General features: G+C 39.0%; 1 protein-coding gene across 2 annotated transcripts in view; it reads right to left on the bottom strand.

Moving 5' to 3' along the window:
- Window positions 1-153: 153 nt before the first annotated feature.
- The window catches only part of prr12b (proline rich 12b), a 62,177-nt gene continuing 40,990 nt past the window's right edge, over window positions 154-21,340 (bottom strand). For both annotated transcript variants that reach the window (XM_076882805.1, XM_076882804.1), the window contains 8 exons: window positions 21,167-21,283; window positions 20,772-20,905; window positions 19,715-20,517; window positions 19,487-19,606; window positions 7,024-7,121; window positions 6,678-6,809; window positions 2,066-2,161; window positions 154-1,556 (listed from right to left, as the gene is read on the bottom strand). In XM_076882805.1, the coding sequence (XP_076738920.1) occupies window positions 1,422-1,556; window positions 2,066-2,161; window positions 6,678-6,809; window positions 7,024-7,121; window positions 19,487-19,606; window positions 19,715-20,517; window positions 20,772-20,905; window positions 21,167-21,283 (1,635 nt within the window). In that variant the 3' untranslated portion in view covers window positions 154-1,421. The remainder of the gene's footprint in view (window positions 1,557-2,065; window positions 2,162-6,677; window positions 6,810-7,023; window positions 7,122-19,486; window positions 19,607-19,714; window positions 20,518-20,771; window positions 20,906-21,166; window positions 21,284-21,340) is intronic.

Here is a 21,340-nt window from a genome sequence, read left to right on the forward strand (position 1 = left end):
TCCCAAAAAGGTTTGCCATATCCTTTTCTCTCACTGACCTGGAGCTTTGTCAGTATTCATTTGCATATTGTGGACTGCTTAGGTTTAATGTCCTTGTGTATCATGTTTAGAGAAACAGATTACAAAATAATCCTTACTAGGACTCTATGCTGAATTGGATTTGCATCACACGATTCCTGCTTGAGATACAAAGTTCCTGAGAGGAAGATAAATAAACTGTACTCCACCCCATGCTTTCGAATGTCTGATGGATGAACTATTGTTAGAGCTCTCAACAAAGAGTAAGGCTAAATTACAGAAAAAGAAGGAACACTGCTGCCTTGTACAGCACAACTGAACAGTTGTTTTAAAGTGATGCTATCTACAGTAAACTTAAATACATCAATTCAAACGTTTGGGCAGTGCCTTTGCATTAGCTAAAATCCACTTAGCTATGATGCAAACATTCTTGAAAAGACTTCAGCTCAAGGCTATTGATTCATTGGGGCATTTGTTATTTTCAGAGTTTTAATGCAGTATGTCCAATACAGCAATTGCATGTACTGAAGAGCCACTGGAAACTAGAGGATGAAGTAGCTGTACAATATTTACAAATCAGACTCTGCAAGAATATCCTCAGAGAGTTCAACTTATAGGAAAACTCAGCAGCAAACAGAAAAAAAATATGACATTAAATACTGATATTAAGGGTTTATCATCATTTTAACTCATACTTCCTTTAAGAAAGCAGTACTTCATTCTTTTTGTATTCTTCTTCATTAAGGGAATTAATCCCAATCATTCATTATCTCCTGAAGAACAAACAGAAACATCATGATTTGGTTTTAAATATATTATCGTCCTGCTTTTTTCTGATGCAGATAGAAAGAAAAGACATTCACACTGTCTTTTTAAACCTCACTTTCATCTCACTAAACCATTCGTTTTAGCTTAGCTTTGCATACGGGCCATTTGGTTTTACACCTATAAAACATTTTTCAAAAATGTGAACTGCAAACAATTCCATCTGAGAAAAGTACATTTAAAAAATGGATTTGTGTAAATTATACAAACCACATTAAATACATATTTTACTTACATACTTACATAAAAGACAGCTTGCACATATATATCCATGCTGTGTAAGTCCTGACAAAAGTCAGCTTTGTAGTTCTAATCAAATAATCTTTCATTGACTTTTGGGGAAATCCATTGCTTTCCAATAGTTCACTAGCCTTCATAAATTGGTACAATAGTTGGACACAGCAATAAAGCAAATACTTACAATGGTAACCTTCCCTTTAAAAAAAAATAGGGGCCACTCTCGTTGCATTTCTGGCGTCCAGTTTCTGATTGCTTTGTTTCACACATTCTGAACACCTCCACCTACTTAATGCTGCAGGTGGATGTTTGTTTTTGGAGGCAGAGGTTGTGATCGTCCTTTAGGTCTTTGCACTAAGAGTAAGCAGTTCCATGAAAGAACTGAAGAGGCTCTCAAGCCAGCCTTGGTTCGCCATACACTGCTGCACCACCTCCTCCTGGCCAGGGTCCTCCGCTGCCTGCTCTATATTGTCTGTCTAGTCAGAAAACAACAGTTATGTTACAGTATCATGGCTAATGATAATGTCTATACAGTGTGTGTGTTCACACTTATACATCAGTGTTGTCACTCTGTAGTTCCAAAGAAGCTACAAAGGACTGGGGAGCTTTTAAATTTATGCGGTTAGTAAGTAAGTCAAATTTATTTATATAGCACTTTTCACAGATAAAGATCACAAAGTGCTCAACAGTCAAATCAGAAATACAAATAATAATATAACACAATGATCAAATTAAATAAACGTTTGTTTGTATAGAAATGTCTTCAGCTGCTTTTTAAGAGTCAACGGAGTCTGGACAGTGTAAAGACAGAGAGGTCCACAGGCTTGGTGCCTGAAAGCCCCGATCCCCATGTGCACGTGGGACCAACAGGAACTTCAGTAACTTTGTTAAACCAGCCATATAGGTGGTTTATGTTATATCATTTATTGTATCCCTAATATAATACACACTGGGTATTATAGCAAAAGTGCAGCAAAATCCTTACCTCCTTCTTGCAATGCAGGAAGGTGTGATATTTGTAGTGGTGAAGAGAATGATACAGACTGTATATCCGGCAAATGTCAATCGAAAGTTTCATATCCTGAAAATGGTGATAGAAAAAGAATTGAGTTTCTTTCTACTAAAGTCTTTCATCTTAGTAATTACAGTATTATTTGAAAAAGTACAACTAATGATCAAAGCAACACAAGATTATTATTAGATATTATTATTAGACTCAATTGGCTTCTCTCAAAATGTAAAAGAACCCACCCACCACTTTAATCACACTCTAGATCTTGTTTTAACATATGGCATAGAAACTGAACATTTAACAGTGTTTCCTGAAAACCCTCTCCTGTCTGATCATTTCCTGATAACATTTACATTTACAATAATTGATTACACAGCGGTGGAGAGTAGACTTTATCACAGTAGATGTCTTTCTGAAAGCGCTGTAACTAAGTTTAAGAATATAATCCACCCACTGTTATCATCTTCAATGCCCTGTACCAACACAGAGCAGAGCAGCTACCTGAACGCTACCCCAACAGAGGTCGATTATCTTGTTAATAATTTCACCTCCTCACTACGTACGACTCTGGATACTGTAGCTCCTGTGAAAACTAAGGTCTCTAATCAGAAGTACCTGACTCCCTAAAAACTCCCTGAAAAGCCTTCAGTTAATCCAAAATGCTGCAGCAAGAGTCCTGACAGGGACTAGAAAGAGAGAGCAGATTTCTCCTGTTTTGGCTTCCTGTTAAATCCAGGATTCAAAATCCTGCTCCTCACATACAAGGTCTTAAATAATCAGGCCCCATCTTATCTTAATGACCTTGTAGTACCATATCACCCTATTAGAGCACTTCGCTCTCGCTCTGCAGGCTTACTTGTTGTTCCTAGAGTATTTAAAAGTAGAATGGGAGGCAGAGCCTTCAGTTTTCAGGCCCCTCTTCTGTGGAACCAGCTTCCAGTTTGGATTCAGGAGACAGACACTATCTCTACTTTCAAGATTAGGCTTCAAACTTTCCTTTTTGCTAAAGCATATAGTTAGGGCTGGACCAGGTGACCCTGAATCCTCCCTTAGTTATGCTGCAATAGACGTAGGCTGCCGGGGGATTCCCATGATGCATTGGGTTTTTCCCTTCCAGTCACCTTTCTCACTCACTATGTGTTAACAGACCTCTCTGCATTGAATCATATCTGTTATTAACCTCTGTCTCTCTTCCACAGCATGTCTTTATCCTGTCTTCCTTCTCTCACCCCAACCAATCACAGCAGATGGCCCCGCCCCTCCCTGAGCCTGGTTCTGCTGGAGGTTTCTTCCTGTTAAAAGGGAGTTTTTCCTTCCCACTGTCGCCAAAGTGCTTGCTCATAGGGGGTCATATGATTGTTGGGTTTTTCTCTGTATGTATGCTTGTAGGGTCTACCAGAGGTGGGACCAAGTCATTGTTTTGCAAGTCTCAAGTAAGTCTCAAGTCTTTATCCTCAAGTCTCAAGTCAAGTCTCAAGTAATGTCAGGCAAGTCAGAGTCGAGTCTCAAGTCACTGGTGTAAAAGTCCGAGTCAAGTCACAAGTCTGAAACTTTGAATTTCAAGTCCTTTCGAGTCTTTAAAAAAAAAACAACGAAAAAATAATGTTGCAGTTATGCTAAATGTAAATATTAGACCATGTAATTTTTTAATCTGTGTTTTTCTCAACACATGACAAAATAGTGAACTTAGAAAATATACACAAATTGTGAAATTGCACCTCTTTAGAATGCAGCTCAATTAAACCTAGCTCCAAGAATAATTTTCACCGACAGTTCTGAGATAAGCTGCATGTTATTCTTGGATGCGGTTGTAGGACCGGCTTTAAAATCGCATGACAAAAATATCATACATATTAAAAAAAACTGAATCACCAACGTAGCCTGGAAAACATTTGCTAGTTAGATGAAGTCAGCTATCTCATCTTAGCATATTTATATGCATATTTATAATCATATGGTTCTTGGAGTGAGTGCACACACTCATGAAGTTTAGTAACTTCTGGTCACTGCAACAAGCCCAGGTACAGTTTACCGACGGATGGGTGCAGGACCTTGAAATGCACCGTGTAGAACGAAAGACCATCGTACTTATCATAAGTTTACCAGTCTCACAAATCGTCTTCATAAATACACATTCGTTAACCATTTATTAATAGGACCTTTGAGCTCAACGGTAATTAATTAGTAGTGGAAATAATTTCTGGTACCCATCACAGAAATGTAGCAGTGACAATAATACTGTATGCTGTAATCGTACTGGGCAATTAGTGATACAAAAAACCTGTTTTATCCTGTGAATAAAAGTATATGTTTTTGTCAATGTACCATAATAACAGAAGCGAAACGCAATATTGTGTCAGGACAATTCACTATTTATGCACAATAAACAAAGGAGCATAGCGCGACAATATCTGTTCAGCGCCAGACTTGCTTGTAACCTATATCACCAATTATGTTATGAAAATGACGTATTAAGTACTAAAAGACACTGACCTTTGTGTAAATGCTTGGAGCAGACTAACCTGTGAGCTGGAGTGTTCTGGGACGTTATATTTGATCTTTGAATGGCTGCAATCCAGACCATCCGTCGCGTCTTTGTTACTTTGGAAACATGGCTCGAACAATTTCTCTTCAACGACGTAATCCGATAACAACCGATCTCTTTACCCGTCGGCTTCCTGTGGCTGTCATGCGACCGGCTATTGCAGTTAATAATACAACGGCTTCTTGACATTTTTGTGTTTCTTTTTATCGCTGTATAACTGATTTTAATTGAAAGCCTGCGTGCGCTAGTACCACTTGCCACGAGTTCCCAGAATCCTTTGCGGTTCTACCCGTGAATGACGTCACATTTTCAATCTCTATATAATATGCATGTTAAATTTTATATTTGGGGTGAAATATCAAGTCTTTTCAAGTAAACCGGTTCAAGTCCAATTCAAGTCCCAAGTCATTGGTGTAAAAGTCCAAGTCAAGTCACAAGTCTTAGAACATTTTTTCAAGTCAAGTCTAAAGTCATAAAATTAATGACTCGAGTCTGACTCGAGTCCAAGTCATGTGACTCGAGTCCACACCTCTGGGGTCTACTGTACAATATAAAGCGCCTTGAGGCGACTATTGTTTTGATTTGGAGCTGTATAAATAAAATTGAATTGAACTGAACTGAATTAAAGAAAGTTGTACACATAGTAGGTAACCTAAGTATTTAACAAAACTGTGATGTTTCTTAACCCTTGAGGTGATGTTGTGTTTAATTCAATTCAATTCAGTTTTATTTATATTGCACCAAAGAAATAAAACTGAAGGTGAAACTCAAGGTGCTTTATAATGTAAGGTAAACAGCCCATAATACCACAGACAAAACCCCAACAATTGTATGAACTCCTGTAGACAAGCACTTTGGTGACAGTGGGAAGAAAAATCCCTTTTAGCAGAAAGAAACCTCCGGCAAAACCAGGCTCAGGGAGGGAGAGCTACCGCTACCAGCTGAGGGTGAGGGGAGGAAGACAGGACACAAGATTCATGTTTCCTTTTTACAAAAAATGTAACAGTTTCTTTCATTAAAATTAAAAAAAGGTCCCTCTGGTGATGGTGAAGGGTTTTATAGTTAACAAAAACTAAACCTAAACGTGTTAAACTATTTATTTAGTTAAAATAAAAATAAAACCTATAATTTTTAAAATAGATTTAAACTAACAAAAAATGTTTGTGAAAAAGTCAATAGAAATATCCTTAGTGTCTACAAAAGGTTATATGCTTTTCTTTTACTGATTGTAATTGTACTGACTGTACTGAACTGTGTGGATTTTTCTAAATCTTGCCTCTGACATATGCCCTGCACATAATAATTATTAAAAAGATTCAGACTAACTGGTGTGATGATGTACTCATGTAGTGTGCAAAAGTTTTGAGTCCATTATTTCTTTATCGTTAGGAAAATGGGAAATGCATTATATAAGGTAAAACCAGAGTTTGTACAATTCTAAAGAGCTTGACAGTCTGTAAATATTTGGTTATGACCACCTTTATTCTTCAACACAGCCTCACAACACAACTCTCTCAGGCAAGCTACCCTGTATTTCTTTTAAGTCGTCTTCAGGAATGATTCTCCAGGCTTCTTGAAGGACCTTCAAAGTTCTTCTTTGGATGTTGGTTGCGTTTTGTTCAGGTCTCTTTCAAGACCATTACACACTGCCTCAGTAATGTTGAAGTCACTGTCATGCTGAAAAATAAAGCTGTTGCCAATAAGTTGCATTCCAGATGGTAATGTATGGTGGATGAAAATCTGACTGTAGGTTTATCGTTTCATTATTTCGTCAATTTTGACAAGATCCCCCAAACCACTGGCTTAAATCCCTTTTTATACTTGAATGATCCATAGGTCAGTGTTCCACAACCAAAAAAATATTTCCTCTAAAAATGGACTAAAAATTAGTGAAAAAGCAGCCAAGGTCAAAAGAAAAACTTTGAAAAACCTTCAGAGCGATTAGACAGCTGTTGGATAACAACAAATTGCCTTTCAGCTTGTAACACCAGGCACAGGGTATTGACTACATAAATGTGCAGCGTCATAGCTTTTTCTCACCTGCTGCTTAGGAATGCTCCTCTTGATTTGGTTGAGAGTCTTGCGGTTGTAGCCCTCCCCACCAAGGTGAACTTTGACAACTCCAGATTCCACAGGATCTGCTGTCATTTTGGGGAATATATGTAAAGCCTCCTGGATGATGAAAGTAAATTGGCGTCATGAGACAAAGGTCACGTTTAGCTTAAGGCCACAAAGAATCAGATTTCTGCAAAGAAATGTTTTCAGTTAACAAAAATGTATCTGGTTTAACACTTAGACTATGGGGAATCATCTTCAACAAATCTCTGAAACAAAGTGATTTAAGAAGTGCCAAACAAAACCAAAACAGAAGAATATGAAGCTTTACCTGGTGCTGAGCACTCATGTTGACTCTCCTCAACAACTTCTTCTTCTGTTCACTGAGCATACTATCAATTTTCCTCATGGGCGGGAGGTATAATTCATCTGATGTGTTAAAGTAGTAGAACACTCATTTACTTTTAAACCTTACATTTTAATTCATGTCACTGCAATTTTCAAAAGACTCTTGAAATGATGCCAAGTAATTTAATTAGTAGTTTTCCATACTGGGTACACTAAAAATAACAATAAAGATGGAGCATGCTGTCTTTGTCTTAGCAACTTATTTGCACCATTTTATCTTTAATTATTAAAAGGTCTTAAAATTCTTGAAATCATTTGCATGGGTCAGCAGTTCATCCCTATCATAACCACCAAGACCTCGGACAGTCTGAGGACGTGGTTAAATAGAGTCATTCCATCTATTTAAGGGAAACAAAACTGAACATAATGCATACGAGATGAAGGCCTATCAAAATAAAACAGGAAGTAACTAACACTAGGACTAGGACTAAGATATACTGACTTGACATAATTAAACATGGAAACCAGATGAAAATGGAGAAAGGACAAAGGAGACCACACAGACACGGGGACATAAATGGGACATAAATGGGACATAATGGGGAGACAGAAAGGAATCACAAAACAAGACAATTTAGAATACAAAAAGAGAATAATACATCACAATGGAAAATAACAACCTACTAACATTACCAAATAAAAAGGCTTAACACAAGAGTTCTGAAAAAAGGAGCCAAACCCCACAAAAAACTCAAAATACCCAGGACAATGACGGGTTATTGTTTGTTTTACTCTATCCCTCATTTCAGTTATGCACTGTAAAATATAATATTGTGTTTAATTAAAAATATCAAGTAGACTGAGCTCAATTTTTATCAATTTGTTATTAGAACTCAGTTTAAACTCCTAGGACCTGCGTCCACATATGTGGACATCACATTTTCGGTTGTCTAGACCAAAATACTACATTTTGCTCTACAAGGGCCTGATCCACTTACGAGGACATTATACTGCCACTGTTCTATCGAAATTTTAAACAAATATCCTCATATGTCAATCTCATTTTTCTCAGGAACAAAAATTAGGTAAAAAAAAAATCTGGTAATTCTTTGTTTTTACATTCATCAGGTGCCAATCAGCCCAAATAGCAAAGAAAGCATGCTGTGGAAGAGTTCGGGTCTTAGGAGGTTAAGTAAGTTACCAGTACTTTTTATTCAAAAAGCTGATAAACTAAGTTTATTTGAGTTGTCTTAAATTAGGAAAACTAAGTAAGCAGGAAATGTTGCTTCTCAGTGAGGAAGAATAAAACGATATGGTTTGAAAATGCCATGTCGTCCCTCACACAGCTCAGTCCACATGTTCATGATGCCTGCTTTTTTTCTGGAATATGTTGAGCAAACCTGGAGAAGCTTCAGCTCAAGAGATCATTGTTGTCATTGCTGTGATTCTTTACGTGATACTCTGACTTGGTGAGTAAATGTTTACTCTTATTCAAACTGTTTTTGTGGCTTCTCTCAGTTTAGCACCAGGTTTATGAACTTGCTAGCTAACTGGTGTTAGCCTAGCATTGCTGCTGCCTCTGGGCTCATGTTACTTAAAAATTAACCCCACAGCTTTAAAAATGTTATATGAAAAGCTCTCTGTGAAATTTTCTGTTGACTGTTTGAAACAGAAACGTGAGCAGCTACTTGATAAGATAGGGTGACCATATTTTTTTAATGGTGAAATTAAAAAATGTGATATAGGCTTTTACAAGTCAACAGGGGCAAAAAAATAACATAAAAACCTCTGGAATTAAATAATGGTACAGAAATAAGGCCTCATCTGTATAAGAAAGATTACCAGTACCGGGACGGTACGAGGGAAAGTTTTTTGCAGTTTGTCTGCAAAGCTGCAGTTGTGCTTTGGCATCTTTTAAACACCACTAGGCACTGCTGCATGCTGTCTCTCCCGTCTGTGAGCACAGAACAACAACTCACAAAGCAGCAGCTCAGGGATGGAGTCACACATATGGGTCCTCTGTAGGAAAAGCCGGACATTTTCATTCATCTTGAAAATCCCCCTGAATGCCCCAGACAGAACATGATCTTTTCCTGTCTTCTCTTATTAGACTTGAGATATGACTGCACTATGCTGTTGCTGACGACCCCAGTAAATTCTACAAGACATGCTGTGTAAGTAAATACAAACACTGAGAGTTTGGTCTGCATTTATTCAAAGATCATATCCCATAGACTTAGTTTAGAGGGACCACACTGTCTGCACTGTATATAGTGAAGTCTGCAAGTTTTTGAACAGTGCAATCTGTTTTGTGCCCGAATTATTTTCCAGATCATCAGAATGAAAGTTATTGGCCATGTTTGCAGAGCCCTTTTTAAAAATATGCTTTCATAACATTAATGTGTGTGGGGTGGTGGTCACGGCTATCCAGACTGACAGGTGGGACACTGAATGCCAGCTCTCCGGTGGGGACGGAGCCTGAGGTTGTCTAAATTGGGGTCTATTCTATAGTAAATGAAGAAAAAATGTTTTAAGAAAGCAAATATGTTGGTGTTCTAAAAAATATGTTTGTTTGCTTGCAGGACACCAGGAGAGATGAGTCCTCCGTCAAAGATTGTCAGTGAAGATGGTCGCCTGCAGGTTCAAGCTCATTGCATCTCCAACCCACATCCACTGCCACTGTACTGAAGGGAAGTTAAAGACTTTCTTCTGCACCTACATTTGGATCACCTCGATCCATGATAGTCATTCAGGCAGTGATGCCTGGACTGGAAACAAGCCATCCTTAAAATATTAGAATATACCAGCTCCTGTGTTGGAATGAAAAACAAATGTGTTGTTTAAACTACAGACAATAAATACATTTTATATTGATTATATCAGTAAGATAACTTTCAAAACAAAGTTGTGGTAGGCCTAAACTTAGTTTCAGAATAATTAAATCTGAGACTTTGTTTCATTGTAAGATTATAACAATGATGGTAATATAACTGTTTGTTGTTCAGCAGAACAGTGTCCAGCATGCTGGCTCATATACCTTTTTACATTTGAAAATAAAAGTTGGGCTGATTTTAACACCATCACAAGAAGTGATGTTAAATGTTAATTATTCTTTTGAATCATACTTGCATTCAGCGTTATATTAATATAAGTGTTGTACTAGAGATGTCAAATATGATAAAACATAATGCAGGGCTCTAGAGTGCGACCAATTTGTTCGCAAATGCGACCAAATTTTTCAATGGTGCGACTAAAAAAAACCCTAGGTCACACCGGTGCGACCAACTGTTTGAGTAAAAAAAGAAAAGTCTCCATGTGGTCAACAACAGACACACATTATGCCTCTATCGTGATCTAAACCAATCAGAGATAGTCAGGAGCGGGACCTCTCTGATTGGCTGTGGTCCTGTTGAAAGTGCAGGTGGATAGAGAGAGGTGGGTAGCTTAAATAAAGCAGTAAAGCTCAAAAACTATTTCAACAACCACCAAACAGTAAATGAGAGCAGGTAAACGGATTCCACACAAAGACGTAAACACAGAGCGGACCTGACGCATCAGAGTCAGTGAGCTGTCGGCTTTCTCACCCGACGGCCCGTACACGGACACGCCATCGGGGCTGAAAGCCGACAGCTCACTGATTCTGATGCGTCGGTGGGTCCGTGGTTTGTGTTTACGCCTTTTTTTGTGCTGGATTCTGAGCTGCAGGTTTTATCTCTCTCCAACCAAAATTCACTGAACCAGCAGCAAAACAAGATCCTCAGTTACTTTGACACAAAGGCCTCTGCTGTGATGCTCACACCTCTGATAAAGTCTCACATGTATAAGTACTGATAAATGATCAGAAGCAAAATTGAATCAAACCGGGACCTTGTGAATCGGAATCAGATGGATTATAGAAATCAGTGATGATACCAAGCCCTAGTGAGTAGCCTAGGCCTGACAGAATGGATGTAGCTGTGGGTAATGAGAAAAGATGAAAAGAACGATTGATAACTTTTTTGTTAAGTTAAGGCCTGATCCGTCAGAAATTCATAGCCAGCTCTGATACAGAGCCATCAATCTCTGAGCGCTGAAAAAGCAGCAGTGTATCCAGAAAACACAATATATGCTGCGATAAATGCACTGCTCAAGAGTCCCCTCTAACACTGCCTTTCTGTGGCAGGCAGCAGCAAACAGGTCGTCAGAGGAGGTCAAGATGATGATTAAGTTTAGCATTGTCTCGCTCTGCGGTAGAGTATCACTTCCTGATCTGCCATGGCTGACGGCCTGGGGGTCAAGGTCCACCGAAACACAGCATTCCACCCGCAAGCTAATGGGATGTGCGAGCGGTTTCACCGGTCACTCAAGGCCACACTCCGGCTTCCTTAACAGGTGACGACTGGGTCGACCGTCTTCCTTGGGTTTTGCTGGGATTGCGTAGCGCGGTTAACGAAGACCTCGGGGAATTCTTAACTGAGACATTTTGGACTTTGGCAGGAGGTTGTCTCTGTTGACAGACTTAAGCCAGCACATGTTCTGCAAGATGATCAGGTGGTCCCGGCCCAGGCCCCTCTCCACGGCCGCCCACCTGCCACCGGGCTGATGGATTCTGCCTTTTCCCCTAGGAGCGCCCCACAACCAATGGAGCCCGAGTTGTCTGCAGCTTTTTCTGACCGCCAGTGCCAGCCTTGCTCCCGGGCTGGGTTTCCCTCAGCCAGTTCCCCACCCCCCCGGTTCAGCCGTTCAGGCCGTTTGCTTAAAGGGACGAGTTCTGCTGGTTGTTAGGGCATGTGTGGTGGACCACTAGAGGGCTCCACTCACACCCAGTGTTGAGGAAGTGTGTGTTGCTGTGTTTTGTGGCGCGATGTGTTCAGTTGATGTTGGAGAGGAATAAAGAAGGAGTGAGAATTAAGAGCTCTGTGTCGTATATGCTTACCTCCACAACATGACTTAATAATTGATCAACAAATCGATTTACTCTGCCTTACAGAAACCTGGTTGCAGCAGGATGATTATGTTAGTTTAAATGAATCAACACCCCCCGAGTCATTCTAACTACCAGAAACCTCGAAGCACAGGCCGGGGGGGAGGTGTGGCAGCAATTTTTCACACCAGCCTATTAATTAACCAAAGACCCAGACAGACTTTTAATTCATTTGAAAGCCTGATGCTTAGCCTCGTCCACCCCAGCTGTGAAAATCAGAAACCAGTCTTACTTGTTATCATCTATCGTCCACCTGGGCCTTACACAGAGTTTCTGTCTGATTTCTCAGACTTTTTATCTGATTTAGTTCTGAGCTCAGATAAAATAATTATTGTGGGTGATTTTAACATCCATGTAGATGCTAAAAATGACAGCCTCAACATGGCATTTAATCTGTTATTAGACTCAATTGGCTTCTCTCAAAATGTAAAAGAACCCACCCACCACTTTAATCACACTCTAGATCTTGTTTTAACATATGGCATAGAAACTGAACATTTAACAGTGTTTCCTGAAAACCCTCTCCTGTCTGATCATTTCCTGATAACATTTACATTTACAATAATTGATTACACAGCAGTGGAGAGTAGACTTTATCACAGTAGATGTCTTTCTGAAAGCGCTGTAACTAAGTTTAAGAATATAATCCACCCACTGTTATCATCTTCAATGCCCTGTACCAACACAGAGCAGAGCAGCTATCTGAACGCTACTCCAACAGAGGTCAATTATCTTGTTAATAATTTCACCTCCTCACTACGTACGACTCTGGACACTGTAGCTCCTGTGAAAGCAGATGACTCGTAAGCTGGAGAGGATCATCAATTTAGCCTGGAGAAATAGTTTGTTGCGTTATAAGAAAGCCCTCCACAAAGCCAGAACATCTTACTATTCATCACTGATTGAAGAAAATAAGAACAACCCCAGGTTTCTCTTCAGCTCTGTAGCCAGGCTGACAAACAGTCAGAGCTCTGTTGAGCCAACCATCCCTTTAACGTTAACTAGTAATGACTTCATGAACTTCTTCACAAATAACATTTTAATCATTAGAGAAAAAAATTACCAGTAATCATCCCACAGATGTAATATTATCTACAGCTACTCTTAGTACCATTGATGTTAAGTTAGACTCTTTTTCTCCAATTGATCTTTCTGAGTTTTGGAATGGTTAAAAAGCTATGTAGGGAATAGGCAACAATATGTACAATCAGAATCAGAATCAGAATCAGAAACTTTATTGTCATTGTCATGAGAACAACGAAAATAAATGAATATAAATCTAATTTGATGGATATAGCTTGTGGAGTACCTCAAGGTTCAGTACTGGGTCCAAAAATGTTTATTATGTACTTAAATGATATCTGCAGAGTATCGGAGATTTTAAAGTTTGTAATATTTGCAGATGTTCAGGTGTGGAGTTGCCACAGGTTTTGGGGATGATCACACAGGAATTAACGATATTAAAGAAGTGGTTTGATATAAATAAATTATCATTGAATCTAGATAAAACCAAATTTATGTTGTTTGGAAACCAAAAGAAAAACATCCAAGTAGAAATATGTGTTGACAATGTATATTTAGAAAGAGTAAATGAAATAAAATTTCTTGGGGTGATTATTGACCACAAGCTCTGTTGGAAGCCACACATTACTTATGTTCGGGGGAAATTGGCACGGGGCATTGCCGTCCTGGGGAAAGCAAAGCATATGTTGGATCAGAAAGCACTGCACATTTTATACTGTGCTTTACTACTGCCATATATGAGCTACTGTGTAGAGGTCTGGGGAAACACATACAAAAGTAACACACAAACAATAACTATAATACAGAAAAGGGCCATTAGATTAATAAATAATGTAGGGTACAGGGACCATACAAATGCACTCTTTGTCAAAATGCAAGCTATTAAATTCCAAGACTTGGTGAAGCTTAAAACAGCACAAATAATGTATAAAGTAAGAAATAAATTGCTTCCCAAAGAAATCTGTAAATTGTTCATAGAAAGAGAAGGTGGGTATAACTTAGAGGGAAATGGAATTTAAAAATACAAAGTGCTAGAACAACTTTAAGAACTATGTCTATCTCAATTGCAGGAGTTAAATTATGGAACAGTCTAACAGAAGAAATAAAAGACAGTCAAAACATAAAACAGTTTAAAGTAAAATATAAAAACCTAATTTTAAATAAGTATAAGAATGAAGAAAACGGGGTTAACCCAGGACGGTAATGTTGCTGGTAATGGTGTTGCGGTTCTTTTTTGTTTTTTTGTTTTGTTTTGGTTTGTTGTTTTTCCATAACTTGTGTATCTGCAAATATACACATTCTGTATTTTTCATATGAAAGAAACTATACTGTGGTGGGGCTTGCTAATTTCTTGTTTTTGATTTATGTATGTTATGTTTTGTTTTACTTCATATGTTTCATATGTTGTTTGTTTAATTTAAGACAAAAAAAAATTAAATGAATGAGAGGTAAAACTTGAGGGGGTAGGGACAAATAAGTAAATACTTCAGCCTACTCCTTTTCAAACAAATAATGGAATGATATTTTGTAATGATTGTGAAGGCACATGTTTGAAATGTTTGAAATAAAAATGAACTGAACTGAACTGAACTGAGTTAACTTCAATAATTACTTCCTCCAAACCATCAACATGTCTTTTAGACCCCATTCCTACAAAACTGCTCAAAGAAGTCCTGCCATTAATTAATTCTTCGATCTTAAATATGATCAACCTATCTCTAATGATCGGCTATGTACCACAGGCCTTCAAGCTAGCTGTAGTTAAACCTTTACTCAAAAAGCATCTCTAGACCCAGCAGTCTTAGCTAATTATAGGCCAATCTCCAACCTTCCTTTATATCAAACATCCTTGAAAGAGTAGTTGTCAAACAGCTAACAGATCATCTGCAGAGGTTTATTTGAAGAGTTTCAGTCAGGTTTCAGAGCTCATCACAGCACAGAAACAGCTTTAGTGAAGGTTACAAATGATCTTCTTATGGCCTCTGACAGTGGACTCATCTCTGTGCTTGTCCTGCTAGACCTCAGTGCAGCGTTCGATACTGTCGACCATAATATCCTATTAGAGCGATTAGAACATGCTGTAGGTATTACAGGTACTGTGCTGCAGTGGTTTGTATCATATCTATCTAATAGACTCCAGTTTGTGCATGGAAATGGAGAGTCCTCTTCACACACTGAGGTTAATTATGGAGTTCCACAGGGTTCAGTGCTAGGACCAATTCTGTTTACATTATACATGCTTCCCTTAGGCAGCATCATTAGAAGACATAGCATACATTTTCACTGCTATGCAGATGACACCCAGCTCTATCTGTCCATGAAGCCAGATAACACACACCAATGAGTTAAAGTGCAGGAATGTCTTAAAGACATAAAGACCTGGATGGCCGCTAACTTTCTGCTTCTTAACTCAGATCAAACTGAGGTTATTGTACTCGGCCCTGAAAATCTTAGAAATATGGTATCCAGGGGCGGATCTAGAAGGGTGGCATGGGGTAGCAAGTACCACCCTAAAATGATCCCTTGCCACCCCAGTTTTGCATATGACAGTGTTGTTTATTAAAATAAGATAGCATTAAGAGTTTGAGCGTAGTTACTGTCAACAGTGAATATAAATACTAAAACTGAATATATTGGATAGTGTCTCCCCCTCCACCATTAACAAATGGTTCAGCCCATAGCAGGACCGGCTTTTTTCTTATTTTCAGTAGCAAGCGATGCTTATGATTGTGCCAGAGCACATTCTGAACAACACCATGGGAATTTCGCTTTTTACACAGGTGGGTGGATGTTACACTCTGGAAATGGAAGGAAGGTGAGTGTTATTAACCCTCTGTGGTCCACAGACACGCTGCACCTCCAAATCACATGACTGATGTAAGCTGATACAGCAACAAGCTGCAGCCACGCTGAGTCTCTGTTTCAGCCACATTGAAAATTCAGACTTCAAAGTTTTTAAATTTTAATTACAGGCCAGTAAATCCAGAGTTATGATCATATATATAAGCCACACTTTTTTCTAAATACTGTCGTCACGTTTTTGTGTGGGTGTGTTTTAAGCGTTTTCTAAGGACAGCGCGAAAACAGTAAAGAAAGAAAAAAAGCCACCTCTTTCCTATCGGTGGAAAAATGCACCATGTCGACCAATTAAAAAAAAAACAGTCAACACGTAGGATTTGGTTGTTTAGGAAGAGGGAAAAGGACGGTAACGGCAGTGAGAGAGAGCGAGCGAGTGAGAGAGAGAGAGTTTAGATGTGGGAGATTTGTGACGTTTAGTGTGGAGTGTTTACTTAGTGTTTTGTGTTGTTGTTCTGTTGTGTATTCGTTTTGTTTTGTGTGTCAGTGAGGGCACTAATGAATGTCACAGAGGCACATTTGTAAGCACTGTCACTAAGTAGAAAACCAGTGATACACTTGCTGTTGTCAGGCCTGCAGGTTTGTCCCTGTGCTCTTCTGTCTGTTGGTGGACAAACTTGTTTTTTTAATGGCACACATCATTTGTAGGGCATCTTATTGCAACACCTGATTGTTCTCTTATTTTAATTTTCGTAATATGTTTAAATGGTTGTAGAAAATGAAAGAAACGGCAGGTGTATTGGCTGCATTTTTAGATAAATAGTTGTTTATGTTTACAAAATGTACAATTTATATTTGCATTTCAAGTTATAAAAATTTACTGTTTTTTTTTTTTTTTACAGTAAAAAAATACTAGTAGGATTTTAAGTTCTTTGTGTGGTTTCAGATCAGTAACACTAATGCAGTATGTCAGCGAAAAAACAACTAAATTCAGTTGAGCTGAAAAGATACCAAACAAGGCAACGGGGGAAAAAATAAAATGAAACAATCTGAGGGTGAAATACAAACGTAAACTCAAAAGGAGTCAAAAGTGGCCGGTTGTATTTCAGACCTCAGAGGGTTAATCCAACAAATCATGAAAAATTAGGTTTAAATTTTTGTTCATGACAGTGCAGATTTCTGACATTTTGTGTAATTTAAGCTGTAACAATGTGATTGTTTTCTAACAGTGTGAAACATAAGTTAGACTTGTGTTTGTAAATGAACCGCCCCATGTTGTGTAGCTTTCTGGATTTTATAATTGTTGTGCTAAATATTTATTTATTATACAGGCTATACAGTACATAACATCAAAACTCACATGTTTTATGTAACTAAAGTGTGTAATTATGTGGGCTACAGACAATAATTAAGTTCTAGACTATATTTATATGAAAAACGTGTATACTTACTGCATTTGAATTATTCTAACCATATGTAACCACCTGCATATGTGTTTGGAAAAAAAAAGGCTTCGATTTTGCCACCCCATTTGATTTCTTTGCCACCCTCATGCCACCCTAAGAAAATTTCTCTAGATCCGCCCCTGATGGTATCTAAGCAGATTCTTACTCTGGATGGCATTACCTTGGCCTCCAGTAACGCTGTGAGGAACCTTGGAGTCATTTTTGACCAGGACATGTCCTTCAACGCACATATTAAACAAATATGTAAGACTGCTTTCTTCCATTTGTGCAACATCTCTAAAGTTAGAAATATCCTGTCTCAGAGTGACGCTGAAAAACTAGTTCATGCATTTATTACTTCCAGGCTGGACGACTGTAATTCATTATTATCAGGAAGTCCTAAAAACTCCCTGAAAAGCCTTCAGCTGATCCAAAATGCTGCAGCAAGAGTCCTGACAGGGACTAGAAAGAGAGAGCAGATTTCTCCTGTTTTGGCTTCCTGTTAAATCCAGAATTCAAAATCTTGCTCCTCACATACAAGGTCTTAAATAATCAGGCCCCATCTTATCTTAATGACCTTGTAGTACCATATCACCCTATTAGAGCACTTCGCTCTCGCTCTGCAGGCCTACTTGTTGTTCCTAGAGTATTTAAAAGTAGAATGGGAGGCAGAGCCTTCAGTTTTCAGGCCCCTCTTCTGTGGAACCAGCTTCCAGTTTGGATTCAGGAGACAGACACTATCTCTACTTTAAAGATTAGGCTTCAAACTTTCCTTTTTGCTAAAGCATATAGTTAGGGCTGGACCAGGTGACCCTGAATCCTCCCTTAGTTATGCTGCAATAGACATAGGCTGCCGGGGATTCCCATGATGCACTGAGTTTCTCCTTTCTAGTCTTGTTAGATTGTTAGTTAATCATTTACAAATGAATATTGTCTGTATGGACAGCAATTTTGCCCCCTTAAAAGTGCACATGTGAAACTGGTTTTAAGCGATGCTGTTGAAACATTTGGGTGCGCCTAACTTTTGTGCTGGTGCACCTAAGAAAAAAAGTTAGGCGCACCAGTGCAACTGTGGCAAAAAGTTAGTCTAGAGCCCTGTAATGTGATTTTTTTTTAAGTAAGTTACCACAAATTGTTATTTAATTTAGTTGAACTTGAAATGTTTGTCAGTGGGTAAACAATTAGTACTGCACAGTCAGAAACATCAAGTTATTCTTAGTACTGCATACTTGCAATGAATGAGTGGTCCTAACAGTCATAAGTAAGCTTTACTTAGTGTTTTTAAGGCAACGAGTTTGCATAGTTTTTTTGATTTCTGGGAACTAATTAGATTTTACAGGGTGATGCTGCCCTGTGTTCCCCATGCCTTGTTAAGTTTTCACATGTTAGTGTATCCATTCTTTCTTACTTCCTGTTTTATCAGTTAGTCTTGAGTGCACTGTCTTGTTGCAGCTCTGCTCCCCAGGTGATTCATCTCTGCTCCAGTCACCCTTCTGTATATTTATAGTTGCTGTCTTTCTCTTAGTCTTTGTCACATATTGTCAGCCCTGTGTTTTATGCTTTTTTTTCCACCTTCTGTAGTTTCTCCAGGCTCTTGGATTTAGTTGCCCTTTTAATTGTTTTCCTTGGACTGTTCTGCACATAGGTACTCTTTAAGATTTATTTGAATTAATTTGATTGGGGATTGGTTAATTGGTAACTCTAAATTGCCCATAGGTGCAAATGTGAGTGTGAATGGTTGTCTGTCTCTATGTGTTAGCGCTGCAACAGACTGGCAACCTGTCCAAGGTGTACCCCGCCTCTTGCCCTAAGACAGCTGGGATAGGCTCCAACCCCAACCCCACCCCCGCGACCCTGACAAGGATAAGTGGAAGAGAATGGATGGGTGGATGGGTGGACAACACCGAAGAGAATGGGTCAACGTTCTTCTGTCAATAATATAGCAACTCCATCTACTTAGTTCAACGACTGTTTTTGCCATCAAATGCAAAATGAGCTAATATATTTCACCAAATACTAAAATGGCTCAGTTTAAACATTTGATTTGTGTTGAAATGCTGAATAAAAATGTGAAATTTCCAAATACTGCATTCTGTTTTTCTTTGCATATTACAAAAATTCTTGGAATCATACAGACAGACATGCATGCATTCTCCATTTTCTTGGAGAATGCTTTTCTCTGACTTAAGACTACAGTGTAGTTTGAACTGAGTGCTCACCATCTGTGTCCTCTAGGGCTTGAATCATATCAGGGTCAAGTGCTGTGCTGACCAACATCTCCACATAGCTCCTGAACATGTCCCTCATGGCTCGACTGTTCACTCCACCCCGCGCAGGCCCTAAAACACAAAACCAGCTGCACAGAGGCCTGGACACAGTAATCGTTGGTTGAAGGCAATGGGTTAAAAATAAATGTGTGCATCATATGCACTCAAAGAACAGCTGACCTTCATCATCACTGAGTAAGGAGTAGTCGGACTCAGATGAAGAGGACAGCACCGCCTTCAACCATTTCTTCCTTTTCTTGGGTGGAGGCTCAGCCTTGTCCTTTGAAGTCTTGGCTCTTCCCTGAAATGCCATCTTTATGTCTCCTCGGTTCTTCTCTTCTTTTGATGCCATTGTATAATCTCTGTTGACTTGCTCCATGTTCTCCTTTCTTTCTTTTTCCTGAGCTTTCTCCTTTTCTTTCGGCTCACCATCTGTCTCCATGTCCCTCTGCTGTCTGTCCTTCTGGTCTCTGTGCCTCTCTCCCCATTCCCTCTCCCTAAGTTTTTGTTCTCTCTCTCTCTCCTGTTTCTCCTTTTCTATCCTCTCCCTCTCTTTTTGTTCTCTCAGTGATCTTTCCTTTTCTTTCCATCCTCTCTCTTGGTTCATCCTTTCCCTCTGCTCCCTATCCTGTTTTTCCTTTTTCCTTTGCTGCCTCTCTTTAAGTTCCCTTTCTTTTTTCTCCTTCTCCCTTCTTTCACTCTCACTTTCCATTTTCACATCTCTGTGACCCCTCTCATTTTGTTCTCCACCATCTTTTTCTTTCTTGTGCCTCTCTTCTTCTTGTTCTTTGCGATCTCTCTCCTCCTTCCTTTCTCTTTCCTTATGTTCCGTTTCTACTTTTTTCCTTGTTTCTCTCTCTCTTCTTTCTCTTTCTCTCTGCTCCATTAGCTCTCTTTCATTCCGTCTCTCCTTGTGTCGACTATCTATTCGAGGTTGGCTCTGATTGTGAATGGTCAGCAGCTGTTTAGGTAGAGGCTGGCGTCTGTCAGTCAGTAGACATGAGGAGAGACACTAACTTAATTGGTGTTTGTCTTAAGCACAGGCACATGAAACATAGATTAATTAAAATGTTGAAATTAGTCACTGAATTGTTTTTGTGTGGTACAGTCTATGTGTGTTGAGAGTTCATCAACAAGTTTTATGGGAGGGGGGAGTTTGGGCCTGGTAATCCAGGGTAACCTTGATGCAGGCCAGTTCTGGTTACACTTTCCACTCAGTGTCTTTCTCTCGCCTTACCTCAGAGTCAGGCCAGCTCTGTGCCATGGCTTTCGTGAACACACTCTGACGTAATCTTTTTTGTTGACATTCTCCAAGAACTTCACATATAAACGCTGGTAGTGCACTTTGGCATCACCAAAGTAACCCAAATACTGAGAGAACAGACAACAATTAATATGTCATAAAGAGATATATTTGTAAAAATTCTAATGTTGCAAAGAATATAATGATCCATTCTACAGAAAACTGCTTTAATGTTACGTTTTAATAGGCTGAGAAGAGAAAAACGTCAAGCATCAAAGAGACTGGCTCTGGGAACAATACCAGGTCTGTGTTGAACTGTTTTGAACCCAGAGCTGTCCACCAACAGTTTATGTCCTTAAACATAAACTACGTCTTTTTGAAAAACTCACGTTACTTGTTGCACAGAACTGCCTTTGACCATCTTTGATCTCTGGGCTGAATTTCTGGAGCAAAGCTTTTTGCACCCTCCAGATAGGTGGAGGCTCTCGGCCTGTCTGCAAGGCCATCTAGTGATACAGACAGACAGTCAGCATATATTATGGCTGGTAAGTTATCTATTCAGA

Source organism: Maylandia zebra, linkage group LG4 (assembly GCF_041146795.1).
Source record: "Maylandia zebra isolate NMK-2024a linkage group LG4, Mzebra_GT3a, whole genome shotgun sequence".
NCBI classification, from domain to species: Eukaryota; Metazoa; Chordata; class Actinopteri; order Cichliformes; family Cichlidae; genus Maylandia; species Maylandia zebra.